Below are 20,780 nucleotides of genomic sequence, written 5' to 3'. Positions count from 1 at the left end.
AAAAAAAAAAAAAGTTAGCATGAAAACATAAAAATTGATCTGATTCCTTCCGCAATTAAAATAGTTATTGACCAATATTGGAATGGATCAATTGTACTTTTGAGTTCCTCTTGCCCAATGCTAAGCACCTTCATTTTTTATTTTTTATTTTCTTGACAAGTTATATTGGTCAAGTATGGGTTTCCTTGACTGTACCCTCATTGACAATAGTACTATGGATTTGTTGCAGGGACCCAAGTGCACTTGTTTATGCTATCAAGCGATCATGTGAAAACAAGGCTGAAGTTGTTTCCTTGGATGAGAAGGAAGGTGGACTGAGGGCAACATTGAACTTGGGTCATACGTTTGGCCATGTGAGTTTTATCCTCGAATTAGTAATTATATATTTGTATCTCTTTTAACTTCAGAACATGTTTGTTGGTTCTTTACTTTCTTTTTGCTTGGAAAAAATTTGTAGATTTGGTGGTTCTTAAAACCTCTTTACAGAAGCCTTAGCTTGTAAGGAACATTTTCCTTGTTTATGTTTGTGCATTAAAATAAGTGAATACAATTACTTATGTGCTTAAAGAAATCATTTGGTCCTCTGTGAACTTGGTAGAGGGTGGAAGCAAATGGGTTCCAAAAATAATCCTATTACCTCAAAGTGAGCAGATACCTTGGCAGCATCATGCCTGGCCAAGGCATCTGCTGAAGAGAATTTTCCATAATGTTGGGTTGGAAGATACAGTGAAGATATAACTAATACTTACTTGCAATGATGCTGCAACCTTGCTTTATGCAAATTTTTATGCTATAGAGTATAGATATGCTGTATTCTCCGCAACAGTGTGGGTGATTTCTTTTGGGCCAAGGGATAACTTTAGCTGGATAGATATAGATTCTTGATTATTTTTTCCCTAACTACTTGTAAGCTTCCATGTCAACCTCCCCAGGAGGTTGTCTCTAGGACAAACATCCCACGTTATCATTTTTGGGTAGTAATGGTTCTCAGTTAGTCTTGTCTGTCTTCCAATCTTGTAGGTCATTTCATTTGCTCTGATATCATTTGGGTTATTGAATTTCTGAAACTGGTATTCATAATCTTTTCTTCAATAGATTAGATACTCATGGGAAGAAATTTTCCTAAGAAACAATTATTTCTCTATTCAGAAATTGAGGAATAAAATTAAAGAGAAGGTTATTGAAGCCCACCTGAGAATAGAAACTACTATCTCGGAGAACCGATCTGATAGAATCCCTATAGAGTTAATTTGGCATGCACTAGAGAAGATAAGGGTGTCCAGTAAATATGTGGATATAATTAAAGATACGTATGAGGGCGTGGTGACTAGTGTGAGAATCGTGGGAGGTCAAGGTAGTGAATTTCCAATTACAATTGGGTTACATCAAGGATCAGCTTTAAACCCTTATTTGTTTGAGCTTATCAATGGATGATATAACCAGGAACATCCAAGATGAGATTCCGTGGTTTATGCATTTTTGTGGATGATATGTTTCAGAGGATGAGACGAAAGCAAGGATTAACCCTAAGTTTGAGTTATGGAGATCAACCTTGGAATCAAGAGGTTTTAAGATAAGTAGAATAAATATGGAGTTTATGGTGTGTAACTTTAGTTACATTGAGATGGATAATGAAATGGTGAATATTGAGGAGAGAGAGATTCCGCAAGTGATTATTTTAGATATCTGATATTGCACAAAGAATTAAAATGGGATGGATGAAGTAAAGAGGTTCATCCGAAGTGTTGTGTGACTGATGTATTCCTCTAAAGCTTAAAAGAAAATTCTATAGGACAATCGTACGACAGGCTATGATGTATGAGGTGGAATGTTGAGCAGAAAGAAGCGTCATATAGATAAGCTCAGTGTAACAGAAATGAGGATGTTGAGATGGATGTGTGGCAAAACTAGGAAGGATAATAATGTAAGGAATGATCATATTAGAGCTAATTTGGGAGTTGCATTGATTCATGGTAAGCTCCAAGAAAGTCGTTTGAGGTGACATGGATATTTTCAATGGAGGCCTTGGGATGCACCAATGAAGGAGGAGTGACTTGATTTATATTGAACTAAAAGAACTAGGGGCAAGCCTAAAATAACCATAGGAGTAGTAGTGAGGAAAGGCATGCATGGTTAAGGTCTTGCCCAAGTATGATCTTGAATAGAGCTGATTGGAGGGCAATTATCCATGTAGCTGACCTTATTTAGGTATGATTTAGCTGTTATTGTGTTGCTGAGTTCCTTTCATTTTGCTAGTTTTATTAATATTTTGTCTTTGCATGGATCCATATAGCCGAACCTTTTTAGTTGGGATAAGGCTGAGTTGTTTTTTTTTTTTCATAATTTGAAGAATACAGCTTGAGGAGGTAATGCAACATTAAGCATGACCTTCTTGTTACCTTCATTGGGCACAAAACTTTCTTTGAACTTTATCTCAATCTATATTGATTGATTCACTGACATTTCAGTGTCCCCTTTTGCGCCCCTTTTGCTATACTATTTTATTTAAACCTCATTGTAGTGATTTGCTTTTTCTACAGGCAATAGAAACTGGGTTTGGCTATGGCCAGTGGCTCCATGGAGAAGCCGTTGCAGCTGGCACGGTACTGCAATCACCATACTCCATTTAACTCCAATCTCAATTTGTCATCAGACATGTTGAAGGAAACAAATATTTGGCTTTTTGCAGGTCATGGCTGTGGACATGTCGTATCGCCTCGGCTGGATTGATGAATCTATAGTAAAGCGGACCCATCAAATTTTGCAGCAGGCAAAGCTACCCACTGCCCCACCTGAAGTTATGACTGTGGAGATGTTCAAATCTTACATGGCGGTTAGATATAAATCTGCAGAATTTCCTGCCTTGATGCTGAACCAGTTATGATTTGATATCTGATGCATTTCTTTTCTTTTGACGCTATAGGTTGATAAGAAAGTTGCGGATGGACTACTTAGGCTTATCCTCCTGGAAGGTCCTCTGGGTAACTGCGTTTTTACTGGAGATTACGATAGAAAGGCCCTAGATGAAACTCTACATGCATTTTGCAAATCTTGATATCAGACTGGCCGATATATCCCTAGCCATATTTGCTTCACTCATGTTATACAGGTTGCTATTTGCCAGCATTCAGTCGCAATGGCTTTTTCCCTTCAACAATAGCCTTGGGAAAACCCTCAACAGAATTTTGCCGGCTGCGGTAGTGCAATGTCTTCAAGAATTTACAGTTATGTTTGCTGATTTGTATGTAACATATGAGTAACGAATTTATCTCCAAATCTAAAAGCTACTATAGTTTCTTCATCCCTTCTCCATTTCTTTAATTTGTTGTCAAAGAAATATTCTTTGGAAATATTCAGAAGTAGAGTCTTGGTGTTGCTGCCACCGACAACATCAGCATACATAAACCAGAATGAAGTATGAACCCCCGCTACCTAAAAATATTGAATTCCATGAGAAAGCAAAAAAGCATGAGATGTAAAAGAATCAGGACATTTATTTCCTTCTCTACATCAGTTACTGATCAGGCTTTCCAATTCCTGTGAAGATCCAGCCTTTCAGCTTGTAGATTTGGAGCATTGAAACAATGTGGGCTCTGAAGAATACACCTACAGATGTAGAGTTATGTATGACAAGCCTTATGGGTTTGGATGCAGAGTCAAAAGTATGTCCAACCCAACCAATTGGTTTGTTATTAATTCTATGACGAATAGTCTCTCCTTGAATACCCAAACAAAAAGTTAAATCATAAATTAATGGGAGAAAGATAGGTATGTTGCCGATATCAAGTATGCTAATTGATAGCACCAATAGGATCACGTGATGGAATATCATTCATGAATGACATGATGGTTATTTTCGAAAAAAAGGGATGAGAGAGAGAGAGATACACACACACACACAATGGGTGTTAACATACTTGATATCAGCAGCATGCCCAACATTTTCCTTAAATTATATATTAAGAACACTACCTAGGATTTCTTGGAGACATTTCTTGATTTTTTGGTGCTATTAGTAATGGACGAGACTGATGGGAATGTGTACCGTGAGAACTAATGATACTCAACTGCACTTAAACTCACTTCCATCTGTCGCTTGACCCAACTTTTTTGGTTAATATCATTTTATCAAGTTAATATAACTATGGGACCATCACACGGCATTTTGGTGAGGACGGCTCATCTTCTCTCATAGTAAGGTGGGACTAAACATTTTTCACTAATTTAATTTTTACAAGAAGCAACAACGGAAAGGTTTTGAGTTCGAAACTTGTATGTTTTAAAACTCGTATTCCAAAATAGAGAGATTTTAGAACTTTTTTTTGGGTAAATTCATTGAAAACTATGGTTTAAAACTCATAACATGTCTTGTGGGCTGTCAAACACAACTCAAACACTGAACTATTACACCATCAACACTCATGAGGGGAGAGAAAGATGTGATAACCTAATCCTCGCTCATTTTGGGGGAAAATGGATTATGTGGCGGAGTACATAGAGGGAAGGAGTGGGGAACATTACTGACCCGAATTTCATGAAATGAAAAATGATTTCTCTAGTGATGCTTCTTTATGAACAATTGTTAGTCTTACCACACGTGCAAGAGTGGCACTACCTATGGAAACATTTTCCCCTCATTTTATAATGAGAGAATCTCCCACAAAACATCAATCATATAAAGGAAGCAAATTAAGTGAACCCCATCATAATATTTGTATAGATGTTAGCTTATGTGGGCCACATCAACATAGGTGGTTGCTACAATAGATGGTAGTTAGTAGTTACCTATCATACTTGGTACCTCCCTTGCTGGTAGGGAGTCACCAAAGGAGATAGATATAGCAAAGTTTCTATTTTTAAAATCACTCATAACCAAGGCTTTAAAACTCAGGGTTAGTATTAGGATCGATTAAGATTAATACTAATTCGATATTAATCTAAAATTCTTAATAGACCTCAAAGAGACAAAAGACAAGATGTCAAACTCAATTAAATGATAATTATCGGAGATGCAGTGAACACACTTTAAAAAACACATCTTAGAGTTGATCGGAGGCATGATAAACCTAATAGAGGTACATACTATAACTCCATTAAATCTTTATAGTTTTAGTTCTAATTGACCAGCCACATCAATGTGGCATGAATGGTTGAGATAATTCGCATTCCATTAAGCGGTTAATATGATGCTAGTGTGCAAAGTTCCATTATTATACAATATAAGGATGGCATAAACAAAACAAGTGTTTTCCTTTTAAAACGTAAAAAAATTAAATGTCTTAAAAACATATAGGATTTTTATTTTATTTTATTTTTTGTTACGACAAAGGTATGTACTTGTCTGGTGCTTTGACCCTTCATCCCATGGATGTAAAAATGACTACACACCTTCCCTTCCTTCCTCGTTCAAAAGTTTTGTACATAGGGAGTTTATAATATAGATTAGTTATACATCAAATTTCATATTTTGACCCTTACTGTACATTCAATCATGGTTTTAACAAAGGTTTGCTTGTTGACAATATATGCCACAAACTAGCATTCTTTGTCTCTCTCTCTTTCTTCTTACAATGTGTTTATGAGAGCAAATATATATATATATATATATATATTTTTTGTTTAATTTATTTTTTATAATGATAATTTTGTTTGTTGTGTGATAGTAATAATAATTTTTGGAAGAAAAAAAAAAAATAATAATACAATAATTATGATGATGTATGATGGAAGAAGATGATGCTTGAAAAGGCGCAAAAAGACATATGCCGAAAACGATGGGCGAGAGGAGAAGGCTTCACCGCCGTGGAAGGGAGGGGGGAGAGAGAGAATCTGATCGATTTATTTAGGCCTTTTTAGGGTTTGTCGAAGCATTCTGGTAACTCTTCAGAGGGAACGGGGACGTCTATACTTACCCCACGACATCCGAAATCGATAAATCAATTGGAAAGCTTAAGCTGGGTTAGTACTCCATTAGTATCTGCAATACTTATGGTTGGTTGAAGGCGTCATGTGCTAGATTCTCTGATTGCAAATATCCTGATAGCCTGATTGATTTAGGGTTTCTAGGGTTTTCGTTTTGGTTACTGTATGATTCTATAAAGCTTGCTTTTTTCTTAATTGAAATTGGTTATCAAGATATGACTGAATTTTGTAGATCGTGGAAAGATTGATCGCCGCTGACGGCGAGCGGCTTTTTCGTTTTGAGGGAATTTTGTATGGAAACGCGGAGTCGGAAGCGGGCGGAGGCCTCCTCAGCAGCCCCTTCATCTCAACCGACTACTCGTGCGAGCAAGAGAGCTCGTGTTTCTGCATCATCATCTTCGGCTCCCTCCGTTTCGACAATTTCCACTCGTTCCCGTCAGAATTCACGTTCGCAAGAATCAACTGTAGCCATGGATTCCACCACCGAATCGTCTGGGTCTGCTGCCCGCCGTGAATCTGGAGGTCGGCGTGGAAAAAATCAGGGTTTGGATAGGGACAAGGACTCTGATAAGGGTAAAGAGAAAGAGCCCGAAGTCAGGGTTAGGGATAGGGACAGAGAGAGGGACGCGGAGAGGAGCTTGGGTTTGAGTATCGATGGTGGCAGCGGCGGTGGCGGGGTTGATGATGATAATGACAGTGAAGGCGGCGTAGGAATTCTGCATCAGAATCTGACGTCTGCTAGCAGCGCTCTCCAAGGGCTGCTCTGGAAACTCGGTGCTGGGCTGGACGATTTACTGCCCTCGTCCGCAGTGGCGGCGACCTCCTCCTCTCACCAGAGTGGGCGACTGAAGAAGATATTGGCTGGGTTGCGAGCGGATGGTGAAGAAGGGCGTCAGGTTGAGGCCCTAACACAGCTCTGCGAGATGCTTTCTATTGGAACCGAGGAATCGCTTAGCACATTCTCGGTCGACTCGTTTGTGCCCGTGCTTGTGGGACTGCTTAATCACGAGAGCAATGCTGACATCATGTTGCTTGCTGCCAGGGCTCTCACCCATCTCTGTGATGTGCTTCCGTCGTCCTGTGCTGCTGTCGTTCACTATGGTGCTGTTACCTGCTTCTGTGCACGGCTGCTCACCATCGAGTACATGGATTTGGCAGAACAGGTTAATTCTCATTGCATCCTTTCCTTTCCTTTCCCTCTTCCTCTCTCGCTTACTTCCCGTCTGAAACATTGTTGACTATACTTACATGGGGAAGGACTCATCCAGAAAACTAGGCCATTAAACAAAGGAGAGGTGATTGAAAGTAGGAGCAACAATATGATGACGTTTGAAAGGATTTTTAGATATTATAGATGATTGGGAATGCAAGTTCTTCCTTTGTCATGTAATTGACAGGCGTAATTTGTTTACTGCATTAGTTTGGTAGTCATACGGGGTATGGAGTATTAGTCATTCAAGGCTGCATTCTTATCTTATTTTATCATAACACATGCAGTCTCTGCAAGCTCTTAAAAAGATATCTCAAGAACATCCAACGGCCTGTTTACGAGCTGGTGCACTTATGGCAGTGCTGTCATATCTCGACTTCTTCTCCACGGGGGTTCAGGTAAATTGTTCAGTAGAACTTCTTGTCTAGCTAGTTTGTTTGGTCAGAAAGAAATTTGGTTTGTTGCCTCTGAAAGCATGATCCATTGATGTATTTATTTCAATGTCATGTTTTAGCGTGTGGCATTGTCAACTGCTGCCAATATGTGTAAGAAACTCCCTTCAGATGCAGCTGATTATGTGATGGAAGCAGTGCCTCTGCTCACTAACCTTCTTCAATATCATGATTCAAAGGTACAGACATCTTTGTCTTTCACCATTCTCTCATTCATTCCTGCCTCCTTTTGGTCTTGTTTGTTCTTCTTTACATGATTTTGTATTTTATTTGCAGGTTTTGGAGCATGCTTCTGTTTGCTTAACTCGAATTGCTGAGGCATTCGCATCTTCTCCTGAGAAATTGGATGAACTTTGCAATCATGGACTGGTTGCCCAAGCTTCCTCTCTCATTTCCATCAGTAACTCTGGAGGTGGCCAGGCTTCTCTGAGCACATCTACTTACACGGTATTTGCAATTGAATGTTTTTAGAATTATATTCTTACAGTTTGTGGAGTCCGAGATTGTGAGTTTCTGAGTCTTGCACTTGCAGGGTTTAATTCGGCTTCTTTCAACATGTGCAAGTGGATCCCCTTTAGGAGCTAAAACACTCCTCCTCCTTGGGATTAGTGGCATACTAAAAGATATTCTCTCAGGTTCGGGCTTAGTTGCGAGCATTTCTGTTTCACCTGCATTAACTAGGCCACCAGAGCAGGTATGCTGTGTTGATTTTGCTAGTTATTGTTTATTGTGGTATTTTATTTGTTTCTGCATGAGTATGTGATGACCATTATCAATATTATTTTAAACCATGCTTTTTTTTTTTAATGCTGTTTATCATTTATTTTAGATGGAGAAAGGGTGAAATAAATTTAGAATTTCATTCCAAATGGATGAAATAAGGCTGGAACTTCAATCCATATGGCACCGTTCAATCTAAGACAGTGCTGATAGCTTGTAGTGAACGGCCCCCTTATGAAACCAACCGAAAGCAGTCTTTGGTACTTGAGTAGTTAAGGCGAACAGCCCCACTTGCAACTATGATAGAAAGCCGTTTGCTTGTTGCCAAACCAAACCGTTCGCCTTTCTTTTGAATCAAATTAGGGCGAGCAAAGCGTACCCTTATAGATAGGACAAAAAAGAAATGGCTCCTTTTTTTTTTTTTTAATTGAATCAAGTAGGTCGCGACTGTTGTATTGTAGTCAGTCGGGGGAAGCGGTTTACGTTTTTTTTTTTTTTTTGGGTGTGCGGTTGTTAATACAGCTTGCTTTACATTGATGTGCATGCAAGAGGCCTTATAGTGCTGCCTGTTTCTGAAGATGTTGCCAATGTTTCAGAGGTAAAACTAGAAGTTGACATCTCGTGACTGATCCAATTAATCTTATGTTGTGCAATACAACCGAAATGGGTTCTCTTTTCCTTGGTTCAACTCTAACGTTCTTCGTATATTACTACTATGAATCAAGTCTAGCCACTCTTATGTGAAAAGTTCATCACTTCCTTCAGAGTGCATGAAGCTGGCTAGCCTTCTCCACTATTTAAAGTGGGACTTACTGTCTATGTAAGAGTCTTTGGAAATTTCTTTACTGTTAATCGGGAAAATGTGTTTGCAAGGCCTGGTTCACCATGTTGCGGTTGAGTGGGTAGTACATGACTAGACTGGTGTCAAGACCAAGCTTGCGATGTGGAAGATATTTAGAAGAGAGCATAGAGAGGCTTTCCTTACCAGACTCAAAAGGAAATGTCAACCTTTTTCATCTGGGTTTTTTTTTTAAATTTTCTAAGGAGCTGGGAGTAATCACTCCTACGGTCATACCCCTTTGGGGACCACCAGAATAGAGAGAGCAGTTTATCTACCAAATTTGGTTGGTGGCTACCCATAAGTCTTCTTCTTTTTCCTGTAGAAGAATGTAAGGCTCGGTAGGAACTACCAACCCCAATTAGGATCCCTCAACTTCAAGTCTGACATCAGATTTAGAACCAAAGTTCGAATCTGGCTGAATAGGAGGAATCTTGCAGCTGGTTGTAGGGAGCTCTGATGGATCTCAAGTTTTGTTTGAATGCTTCTCTCATGGATCTGAACAAACCCTCCAAAGGGTTTTTTACAAACTGATCCCAGGTTTGGGAGATCTGAGTAGAGGTTCCCAATTAGGAAAGTTGGCTTTCAAGAACAGCAGCTAGAGGACTCAAATGGCCACCAAATTTGGATCAAATGACCTCCTTATGGTACTCAATAAGTCCTTTGAAGGACTCTTGATTCTGTTCGCATATGAGGGAGATCTGCTGGTTCTTAATCTGGGGGCCAGAGTGGGAAACTTTGACAGAAAAGGTTGCTGAAGCTGCTATAGCCGAAGATAGCAAGGGGCTGGTCAAGTGCCTTTCTTGTTGCCAGGAACAAGCCCTCAAAAGGTATGATGCGGATTAATTACCAAACTAGGCTTGTTTTATTAGGAATAAGCCTAGGGTTGGGTTGTATATGTGTTGGGCCTTCAGTCCATGTGGTTTGGAGTGTATTGGGCCACTTTTATGGGTCTAAAAGAGGGGCTCTAAGATTGAGTACGGGATTACTAGTTAGGGGTTAATTAGTTTTTAATTTTAGCACCTAGTTAGTTTCTAATTTCAATACTTCTTATTTCGTAGTTTCTATTTCTAGTTTTAGTAACTAAAGGACTTTCTATTTTGTAAGTTTATATTTTCAGTTTTAGTAACTAGGTGATTTTCTAATTTTTAGTCTATTTCTGTTTTTGGAAACTAAAGTTAGTTTCTATTTTATGTAACCCTCCATCATTATTATAAATAAAGGAGAGCTCTCATTAGTGGAGCCACGATTTTATGAACAAAAAAAAGATGCTGCGTTTCTCCTCTATAAGGGTTCTTTGTGTTTGATTAAAGAGAAGGGTTTGGTGTTTGATCCAAGCGACACTCTGCGGCGAGAAGTCCGAGTGGATCTTCATATTTCTGGTTTTCTTATTGTTTCTAATCTCATTCAGCCAGCCAGGTAAGTGCTCTAATCTGTCTGCAGAATTTCTAGGTTAAGATATTTTATCTACTGTCGGCCTAGCTGTTTTGGGAGTTCTGGCCATTAGATGGCCTTCTAATTTTGATCGAAGGTGTTCTATTCAGAAGGAAGTTCGATCCAATTTTGAGTCTAATCAGACCACTGGTTCTTGCTGAAGTGGACTGTTCCTCAGTTATGGTCGATTATGGATTATGCCTAGATCTGAATTCTGATTTCTGTTTTGTTTTGCTAAAGTCTGTTGACTATATAACCTAGTGTTTGGCTTCTTACTTTGGTGGTTTGCGACAATAGTATTTGGCTGCTAGTTCATTACATTATTCCTGAACTGTTGATTTTCATTTGTCAGAAATCTATTTTGTTATATTAGTTAATACTAGTCTGCTGTGGACTGTTGTGGAGGTTATTTGGTTCTTCTTTGGTTTAAACTTTCCTGCAGTTTGGGTCTAGTTTGGTTTGTCAAATCTAGTCCCACATTAAGGTCTGGCCAATGTGTTTACAGATCTGGACATTTGGTTCTTGAACAAGAAAGGGAAACTTGGAGATTTTCTGTAATCTATCTCTGGCCTGTAGCTGATCTAAGTCTTTGTTGAAGGATTATTGTAGGATCTTCAAACAATGTCCATTCCGCTTTCAAATCACTCTCACAAACTGAAATGAAGAAGAAAAAATAAAGAAAAGGAAGAGAATCAATGGAGGGGATGCGAAGGGGGAAGAAGAATTAGTGAATGGATATCTCACCCCGAGGTTTTGGGTATCTCACCCCTCAAGGTAATAGCTATCTCAATCATGAGTAAACACCCAATTTTCATGAACTTCAATCCATATTTTCATTATAATCAATGGGCTTTAAATAGCCTTACAAAACTTGGACACAAAGAAATAACAAAAAATAGGAAACTAATGGACTAAAATAAGACTTTCAAATTTGTGTCTAACTTGCTAACCAAACTTAACAAAATTAGAAACTAACAACTGGACATAAAAAGGAAATTAGCATAAATCATAAAAATAGGAATTTCTTAGACTAACAAAATAGGAAGCTAACTTAACTAATTTGTTCACTACGAAAATAGAAACTAACAAAACTAAACTAAATAGGAAACTAAAATAGAAGAGACCTAAGTTTTCTGTTCACGTGAACAGTGTTTCCCGACTCTTATCTATGTCCTCTTATTTAAGCTTTGATTTGCAATATAGAGTGTTGAACTTAGTGCTATTCCCAAACAGGGAATAGTGCTAAGTAGCGCCTACGATAGGGACAAGATTGTCCTTGTCTCGATTGTTTGGGTCTTTTTGGGTTTTTCCTTCATGTAAGTGGGGGTTCTTTTGTCTTTCTTCTTGACCTAAAGTTATATATACAATAAGAGAACCTGAGATTACATTTGCATTGAATTAATCTCAGGTTGCTTTCCATTCTTGAGACTTCCTTTGGTTACTTCATCTTCTTCCTCCTTTTTTCTCTTTTCTTCCTCTTTTTCTTCTTTTTTTTGGTTTTCTGGTTTAGCTACAGCTTCTGAAATTGTAACATGGTATCAGAACTGTTGTAGTTAAATTGATTTGGTTCCAAAAATTAGAAATCTGCTGGTTACGATCTAGAAGCTCTCCTTCTTGGTGTGCAGCCACTCATTGCTGCAATTGCTATTATCTAATCCCTAATGAAGTGATTTACTGTTCGTGAAGATCGACTTTACTATTACTGTTGAAGTGTGTGGCTGGTTGCTTGATGATTTGAAGCCACCACCTCTCTTACTCCTATTTTACCCAATCTATATGACGACGGTCAGGTTTGAGGCTGTTGTTCCTAACTTTTGATCTTAGTTAGTAATGCTTTTGATGTCCGATAGAGTTGATTGATGCCTATATGTGCTTACTGCTGATATAGTTTATTGATGCGTATATGTGCTTGCTGCTCTATCCAAATATATGTTCAGATATGATTTGTGGTATGGGATTGTTGGATTGAATGCTAAGTTTCAGATCTGAATTGTATTACTACCTGTCTGGATACGTTCATACTCTTGCTTGCTAGTCATTCTACTTGATTGTCATGGCTGGTACTACACCTACTAGCACTTCTATTGTTTCTTCTACTATTGCTTCTTCGGCATCGGATAGTATCAATGTCCAGATCACCTCTATCAAGCTCAAAGGGAACTCGAACTATCTTCTTTAGGTTCAGTCTGTTAAGGTGTATTTGTTGACTAAGGGCAAACTGAGCTATTCCACCTCTGAGGCTCCTTTGTCTTCTGATGCTAATTATGATGACTGGATGAAGGAGAATGCCTTGATTCTGATATGGTTGTGGAACAGTATGGAACCAGATGTAGCTGCTAATGTCATGTTCCATTCTATAGCTAAGGGAGTGTGGGATGATTTGAAGGAAATACACTCCCAAGAGAAGAACATGACACAGATTTATGGCATATATGAGAAGCTCTTCCAGTTTCCTCAATTTGACAAATCCCTCTCTGGGTATTACAATGCTTTTAAGGGAATGCTGGAAGAGCTTAATGTATACAGCCTTTGACTACCGATATTGAGAAGTTAAAGGCTCAGCGGAATGAATTCTTTGTTTCCAAATTTTTGGCTAGTCTGAACAGTGATCTGAAGGTAGTGAAGGGCCATCTACTTGTTGGTGATATAGTCCCTACTCTGAATGATGCCTTTTCGCGACTATAGCGTATCACCTCCCTATCCAAATCTGATCAGACGTCCAGAGATAATTCTACATTCTTTGCTAACTGTGGCTGTGGTCGTGGTCGTGGTCGTGGTCGTGGTCGAAGATGTGGTCCTATGGGTCAAGGTTCTAGTGGACAGTCCTCGGATCATACATGTCGCCAATGTACTTATTGTGGAAAACCTAATCATACTATAGAGACGTGCTGGGCCAAGCATGGCAAGCCAGAGTGGGCAACTCAATTAGCCAATCATGCAGTGTCCGATGATGGTATTGACAGTCTCTGGCGACTAATACACCTATACCTTCTTCAGGAGATTCTTCTACTAGTATGCACGATGACATCAACCAGTTACTCTGGTGCTTGCACTCTCTTGAGGCCTCTTCTAGTATATCCAATGGTGCCTCCACATCCACTGCTACTCTTGCTCATGCAGGTACATCAGCCCTTCTTTCCACTACATCTACCCCCTGGATCATTGATTCAGGTGCTTCACTCATATGACTGGTAAGTCATCACTTTTTCAGACCTTCTCATCTAGTACTAGTTTTACATCTGTCCTTCTTGCTAATGGTACATACACCCCTGTTCTTGGACATGGTACTATTTCACCTACTTCTTCATTGCATTTATCTTTTGTATTACATGTATCTCAATTTCCGTTAAGTCTTCTTTCTGTGAGTCAATTGACTAGATCTCTCAATTGCTCAGTAACCTGCTTTCCCTTTCACTGAATTTTTTCAGGATCTTCACTCGAGGAAGACGATTGGTGGAGGGCGTGAAAAAGATGGATTGTATTACCTCAACAGTGGCTGTCCTCCCACTTCTACTGCCGCTACTGCTGTTGGGGATGTCTCTCCATTCTAATGGCACTGCCGTCTAGGACACTTAGCCTTACCTCGATTACAACTTTTATTTCCTAGCTTTAGATGTCTCTAGATCATAGTTTTTAAGGCGCTGCTAAGGCGACACAGTGGCTGTCCTCCCACTTCTACTGCCGCTACTGCTGTTGGGGATGTCTCTCCATTCTAATGGCATTGCCGTCTAGGACACTTAGCCTTACCTCGATTACAACTTTTATTTCCTAGCTTTAGATGTCTCTAGATCATAGTTTTTAAGGCGCTGCTAAGGCGTCGCCTTACCAGCGCCTTGGCGTTGATGCGGTCTAGAGATGGTAAGGCATTGCTCCGCCTTATGGGTTTTTTTTTTTAAACACATTTTAAAATTACTTGATGAAGATTCCAAATATAAATTTTTTATTGGTAGGTGTATGATTTTGTTAACACTTGAGATGTAGGAGATCAGCTTTACTCCACCAAAAATAACCACAACAAACAAAACGAAAACAAGATTCACAAACAGGGTTTGGATTTTGTGAAGGGTTTTAAGAAAGGGCTTTGAGAAGGAATCAAGGAATAAGGAAGAACCACTGATCTAGGCGACCATTTTGCTCCGGCAGCGGTGAGCTTCATTCTTCTTTGACAAGAGTAGAAATATAGTGGATGACCTTAGGGCTTAGGCAACCATTTTGGCATCATAGAAGTAAGTATAATAAATACTTGTATTTTTTGTCTTCTTTTCTTTATATTTATAATTTTGTTTCATAATTATGTATTTATATTATATGTTAATATGATTGATGATGGATGAAGATGAACTTAGTTTATTCACTTTATTGATTTGTTTTCTTGATGAATATCTTACATTGGTGTGAATATGGACCTTTAATATTTATTTAACATATGAGTAATAGGATTCAACTAGGACTTGAGCCAAATAGATTGGTTTTATAAAAAAATTACACAGGAACGCTTTAGTCAATAAGGCGACGCTTTATACCCGCCTTATCGCTAAGGTGCTCCGAAAGACCCTCAAACGCCTCCGTCGCCTTACCGTCTTAAAAACTATGCTCTAGATAAGAGTGTGAGGCCTGTGAGTTGGGTAAACATCGTCGGGTGTCTCTTCCATCTCGATCAGTGTCTCGTAGTCCGTCGTTGTTTTCATTAGTTCATTCTGATGTATGGGGTCCTTGCAGAGTTAGTAATAGGTTTGGATTTCGCTATTTTGTTACATTTGTGGATGATCATTCTCGCCTCACATGGCTTTACATGTTAAAGGACAGATCTGATTTTCTATCTGTGTTTCAAAAATTCTATAATGAAATAAAAACTCAGTTTGGCATTTCCATTAAGATTTTTTGTTCTGATAATGCTTTAGAATATGCTCAAAATGATATTTCTGACTTTTGTGATACCCATGGCATGATTCATCAGACTAGTTATGCCTATACCCCACAGCAAAATGGGGTTGCTGAGTGCAAGACGAACTATTATGATTCATATGCATGTTCCTAAGCATTTTTGGAATGATGGAGTTTTAACTGCATGTCATTTGATTAACCGCATTCCTTCTTCTGTTCTGTGAAATAGGTCTCCCTTTTTTGTCTTATTTCCTGATCTACCTAGTTTTCCTCTTCCTCCATGGGTTTTTAGGTGTGTGTTTTGTTCATAATCTTCACATGGATGTTGATAAGTTGTCTCCACGGACTACTAAATGTATCTTTCTGGGCTACTCTCGTACCCAAAAAGGATACAAGTGCTATGATCCTGTTACTCACTGGAACTTTTTTAGTGCCGATGTGACCTTTTTTTAAGGCACATCATTCTTTTCTCCACAGGTATCTGAGGAGTGGTCATCTCCCTCTCCTCCACCCATTCCATTTCTTATACCGAGTCCTGATACTCCTAATACCAGTGCACCTGTTCCACCTCCTCTACAAGTTTATCAACGCAAGACGAAGGTTGGACAATCCAGTGGTGAGGTTATTGATCCGACTGCAACACATTCACTTCCTCTGCCGCTACCTTGCTCTGGTGAAGCTCATCTTTCTGTTCCATCTGATGACTTACCAATTGCTCACAAGAAAGATATTTGTTTTTGCACTAAAAAATCTTTGGCTGTATACCCTATTGATAATTTTATGTCTATCTCTCACCTTCCACCTTCTATTCATGGCCTTGCTCTATCTTTCTCTACTAACTTTGTTCCCCGTACTCATACTGAGGTTCTCTGTATTCCTGTATGGAAGGGTGCCATGGATGTAGAAATGGATTTGAGCCGTGGTACCTAGAGTCTGTAGATTTACCTCCTGGTAAGGACCTGGTGAAATGTCGCTGCGTGTACACTGTTAAGTATCATTCTGATGGCTTTGTTGAACGGTTGAAGGCTCGTTTGGTTGCCAAGGGGTATACTCAGGCTTATGTTGATTACTTTGAGACCTCCCCGGTTGGTAAACTTAATTCTGTTCGTGTTCTTATTTCTCTTGCTGTCAACTTTGATTGACCTTTATTCCAGTTGGACATCAAGAATGCCTTCTTGTATGGTGATCTACAGGAGGAAGTTTATATGGAGCAACCTCCCGGGTATGTTGCTCACGGGGAGAGTGTAGGTCGAGTGCGTCGTTTGCACAACGATCTATGGTCTTAAACAATCTCCTCGGGCATCGTTTGATAAGTTCAGTGCTACCATAGTCACTTGTGGGTTTTCTTAGTGTTACTCTGATCACTCTTTGTTTGTTCGTCGCAGGGGTGACAAGCTGGTTATGTTGGTAGTGTATGTTGATGATATCATCCTGACTGATAATGATGAGGCAAGAATTTCTGAAGTGAAAAGTCATCTCCAACATCATTGTTAGACAAAGGATCTAGGTCAACTTCATTATTTCCTTGGGATTGAGGTAATCTGGAGCAAGAAAGGGATCAGTCTATCCCATAGGAAGTATGTAGTGGACCTCTTATTTGATATTGGGATGCTCGCATCCAAATCTGTTGATATCCCTATGGATCCTCACCAAAAGTTTGGTGTTGATGATGGTGAACCTCTTCAGGATATACATCAGTGCAGAAGTGATCATAGTTGTCACGGCGTCAAATCGATCCAAGGCGGTGGAGGGGTGGCTAATCGATTTGGTATGAATCGCCCGTTTTGGCGTTGCCATGGCGGTCAAATCGCCCGTGTGTCATTTTTTATTTTTTCTATTTTCTAAAATTATTTAATATGCTACTTTTTTATTTTCCTTATTTTTTAAAGTTATTTAGCATGCTACAAGCTTAGAATATATACCCTATAACATATAAAACAAACATTAAGTAACATCAAATCATAAAAAAAATCAACATAGCCATATCATGTCATCAAAAATCAACATAAATTATTGACTTATACAGTTATACATCAATTCATCACTCATCAAGTCATAAAAAATCAACATGTACATCACACAAAAATAAAAATTAAAAGGGTAACCTGTGACTGAAGCTTGAAAGCAATGATTGGAAGTGAGTGAGCAACCTAAACAAAGTAAAAGGTATATATGTCAATATATTATATATGAATGAGAGATATATATTTGGAAACTTAAGAATAGAATCAATAGATCAAATGATAAGATAAGTGGCTAACCTGTTAAGCTATTAATGACTTACTGAAGTAATAAAGGTTGATAACAAATGAACTCAACATATTAAAAAAAAAATCTTAACTAATCATCCAAGTTTAAAGTTTAAAGTTTAAACAATACATAAAATCCAAACACTCAAACAGGCAAACACAAATAACTTAATCATCATAATCATCCAACAAATCAGCAGATGGCAGATTCCTTTGTTGTCCACTAGAAGCATTTGCATTTTCACCAAAGTTATCTATGACATCCGAGTCATCATTCACATCATCCTCTTCTTCCAAATCTTCTTTCCCATCTGATTCTGATGACTCCCCAACAGCCCTCCCTCTACCACGGCGTGTGTAGCACAAATTTCCTCTAGAGGTTGATGATTGAGCTCTCCTGGTTCGATTGGGCCCCTCCATTGTTGCCCCCATTGCTCTACCAGCAACGTCCCATGTGAGATCAACATCGGGATGGACTACATCATCCACTTGCTCGTTAATCATCCACTCACTACTCCAATCCAGTTCATCAAGCACAAGTGGATCATAATTTCTGTTGAGGAGACGCCTTTGTTGAAACCTTTCTTCTAGGCGGCGATTGTATTGAACATAGACTAGATCATTCAAACGTTGATGTTCTAGCCTATTCCTCTTCTTGGTATGAATCTGAATTCATAAACAATAGAGAACAACAAATAAAGTTATTGTCCCAAAAATAAAAAGTCTAAAATATGAAATAGATGTAATACCCAGCTACTTACAAACTCAAATGTGCTCCAGTTGCGCTCGCAACCAGAAGAGGAGCAACAAAGCCCTAGAATACGTCTTGCAATCTTTGAAAGCTCAAAAGCATGACCTCCAAATGAACCCCACCAAGTAACTATAAAAAATAAATATATATAAAAATAGCTAGATTGATATTTAATATATCACACAAACAAAACAACTAAACAATGTACTCTACTTACTAGGACTCATGGTTGCCCGTGATCTAATTGCCATATCCGAGGCAAAACCAGCTCGAGAATATCTATACAAAGTGGCTTGAGTATTTATCTTGTCTTGTAAAGCTGGTTCATGTATCATTCTTGTAATGACTTCATTAAATGCAAGCTGTAGAGAAGATATAATTTGGTAGCTAGCATCATCACCTTCCTTATAAGAAAAAAATTTGCCAGGATTAAGAAATAGTGCTGTTCCATACAAAGGACGCCCCCATCTGAATCTCCCAACGCCTATTAACAATATCTAACACTTTCTTGTATTGCCTTTCTTTATCTCCAAAATTTTCTTTTATTTTCTTTTTTGCCTCATCCATGGCAAATTGAACCTCAGGCATAGAAGGCCTCTCATCACCGTCCGCAATCCTCAAGACAGTAAGAAGTGGCTTTGAAGCTCTAAGACAATTTTCCACACCATTCCAAAATGCTACCGCAAACACCGTCTCAACCACTTTCTTCCCAGTTTCGGTCTTTGCCAAATTAGAACTAGTCCATTCTTCAGAAATAAACAAATGTCTCAAGTCATCTTTATGTTTTAACAAGCTTTGAAGTGTCAGAAATGCTGTTGCAAATCTAGTAGTTGCTGTCCTCACAAAGATCCCTCCCATTTGTTCTAGCCCTCATTGCATCAAGAATGCGTGTGTGCCTGTAGATGAAGTTGGTTACTTTTTTTGCTTTACTTATCACAGTCCTATTAGAATTCAAGAATCCTATTTCCTCCAACATCAGGTCAATACAATGCGCTGCACAAGGAGTCCAATACAACTTTGTCCTCTTCTGCATCAGCATTGTACCGGCTAATTTATAAGCTGATGCATTATCTGACACAACTTGCACAACATAGTCCTCACCAATTTCTTGAAATTTGTTGTCAATCAATTCAAACAACTTCTCTGCAGTTTGAGATATACTAGATGCATCAACAGATTCCATAAAATAAGTCCCCTCTAGACAGTTAACGAGGAAATTAATTAAATGCCTTCATCTTTTATCCGTCCACCCATCAGTCATTAGAGTGCACCCATACTGCTTCCAATACTCTTCATATTTATTCTTCATCTCTGCAGTTCTATCCTTTGATGCCTTTAACAATGGCACTCTCACTTCATGATAACTTGGGGGCTTATATCCTGACCCGTACTGTGCAATAGATTCTACCATCACCTTAAACCTCCTTGACTTAAGAGCATTGAATGGAATACCACACTGATAAACCCAATCAACAATGTGATTATTAACTCTCTTTTTTTCTTCTGCTGATCTAAACCGGTTCTCTATAGTAGTCTGAGTACTACCTTTAAGATGCCTCTTAGCAACCACTTGCTCAGGAGTCCGTCTAACATGAGCATCCATGGGGCCCTTTACTGTGGCTGAATGACTACTTTCTTTTTCTTAGTAGATGTCCCAGAGCTAGGAATAAGTCTAGAGGTTGTAGAAGGAGTCCTACTAGACTGTCTTTGACCTTCAACTTCTATATCAACATCCACATCAACACCAGCACCAGCACCAGCACCAGCATCAGCATCAACATCATCATCATCCAAAATGTCTTGCATCTTTTTCTTCTTATTGCGCATAAGAGCTGCATTCATCTCTGTAGCAATTGCTACAGTTGTCTTGGTACACTTAGCAACATCTCCATATCCACCCACCAAATGTTGCTTTAACCTTTTAATTCCACACTTGAGGCTTTTTCCACAAAGAGTGCATTTAATAAGGTTCTTGTTTGAAAGGTCAGGCCAATACCCATATTTCCACCCAGGGTCATTTGATTTGGCCTTCCTGGTTGGGTCTTTGGATAGATCATATGCAGCCGTGCTTATATTATCACCCCCACTACTACCAGGTCCACCAACAGTACCATCCATTATGAACTCCTATAGTCTTATTATCCTACAAGTTACAAAACAGAGTAACAAAGTATGTTAAGTGTTAACCAATAACATTAACATGATAACATAAAAAAAAAACAATCAAGCACTCACAAATCCAACTTAATCATTTCACTTAACACAACCAAGACCATTGTCAAGTTCTTATATTTTTTTTTTCAGCAATCTAAAATATATG

General features: G+C 38.8%; 2 protein-coding genes across 3 annotated transcripts in view; both read left to right on the top strand.

Moving 5' to 3' along the window:
- The window catches only part of LOC122058785 (3-dehydroquinate synthase, chloroplastic-like), a 6,144-nt gene extending 2,843 nt beyond the window's left edge, over window positions 1–3,301 (top strand). Inside the window, exons 5-8 of the mRNA XM_042621470.1 lie at window positions 230–353; window positions 2,541–2,603; window positions 2,690–2,833; window positions 2,924–3,301. Coding sequence (XP_042477404.1) covers window positions 230–353; window positions 2,541–2,603; window positions 2,690–2,833; window positions 2,924–3,055 — 463 coding nt within the window. The 3' untranslated portion in view covers window positions 3,056–3,301. The remainder of the gene's footprint in view (window positions 1–229; window positions 354–2,540; window positions 2,604–2,689; window positions 2,834–2,923) is intronic.
- Window positions 3,302–5,776: 2,475 nt separating this feature from the next.
- The window catches only part of LOC122059543 (E3 ubiquitin-protein ligase UPL3-like), a 29,313-nt gene continuing 14,309 nt past the window's right edge, over window positions 5,777–20,780 (top strand). The window contains exons 1-6 of one of the 2 annotated variants that reach the window (XM_042622383.1): window positions 5,777–5,958; window positions 6,155–7,085; window positions 7,420–7,530; window positions 7,647–7,763; window positions 7,861–8,031; window positions 8,117–8,278. In XM_042622383.1, coding sequence (XP_042478317.1) covers window positions 6,216–7,085; window positions 7,420–7,530; window positions 7,647–7,763; window positions 7,861–8,031; window positions 8,117–8,278 — 1,431 coding nt within the window. In that variant the 5' untranslated portion in view covers window positions 5,777–5,958; window positions 6,155–6,215. Of the gene's footprint in view, window positions 7,086–7,419; window positions 7,531–7,646; window positions 7,764–7,860; window positions 8,032–8,116; window positions 8,279–20,780 lie in introns of both variants that reach the window. The other variant, XM_042622384.1, reaches the window with a different exon arrangement.

This window comes from Macadamia integrifolia, chromosome 13 (assembly GCF_013358625.1).
Source record: "Macadamia integrifolia cultivar HAES 741 chromosome 13, SCU_Mint_v3, whole genome shotgun sequence".
Taxonomy (NCBI): Eukaryota; Viridiplantae; Streptophyta; class Magnoliopsida; order Proteales; family Proteaceae; genus Macadamia; species Macadamia integrifolia.
This window is presented reverse-complemented; position numbering and strand designations above follow the sequence as displayed.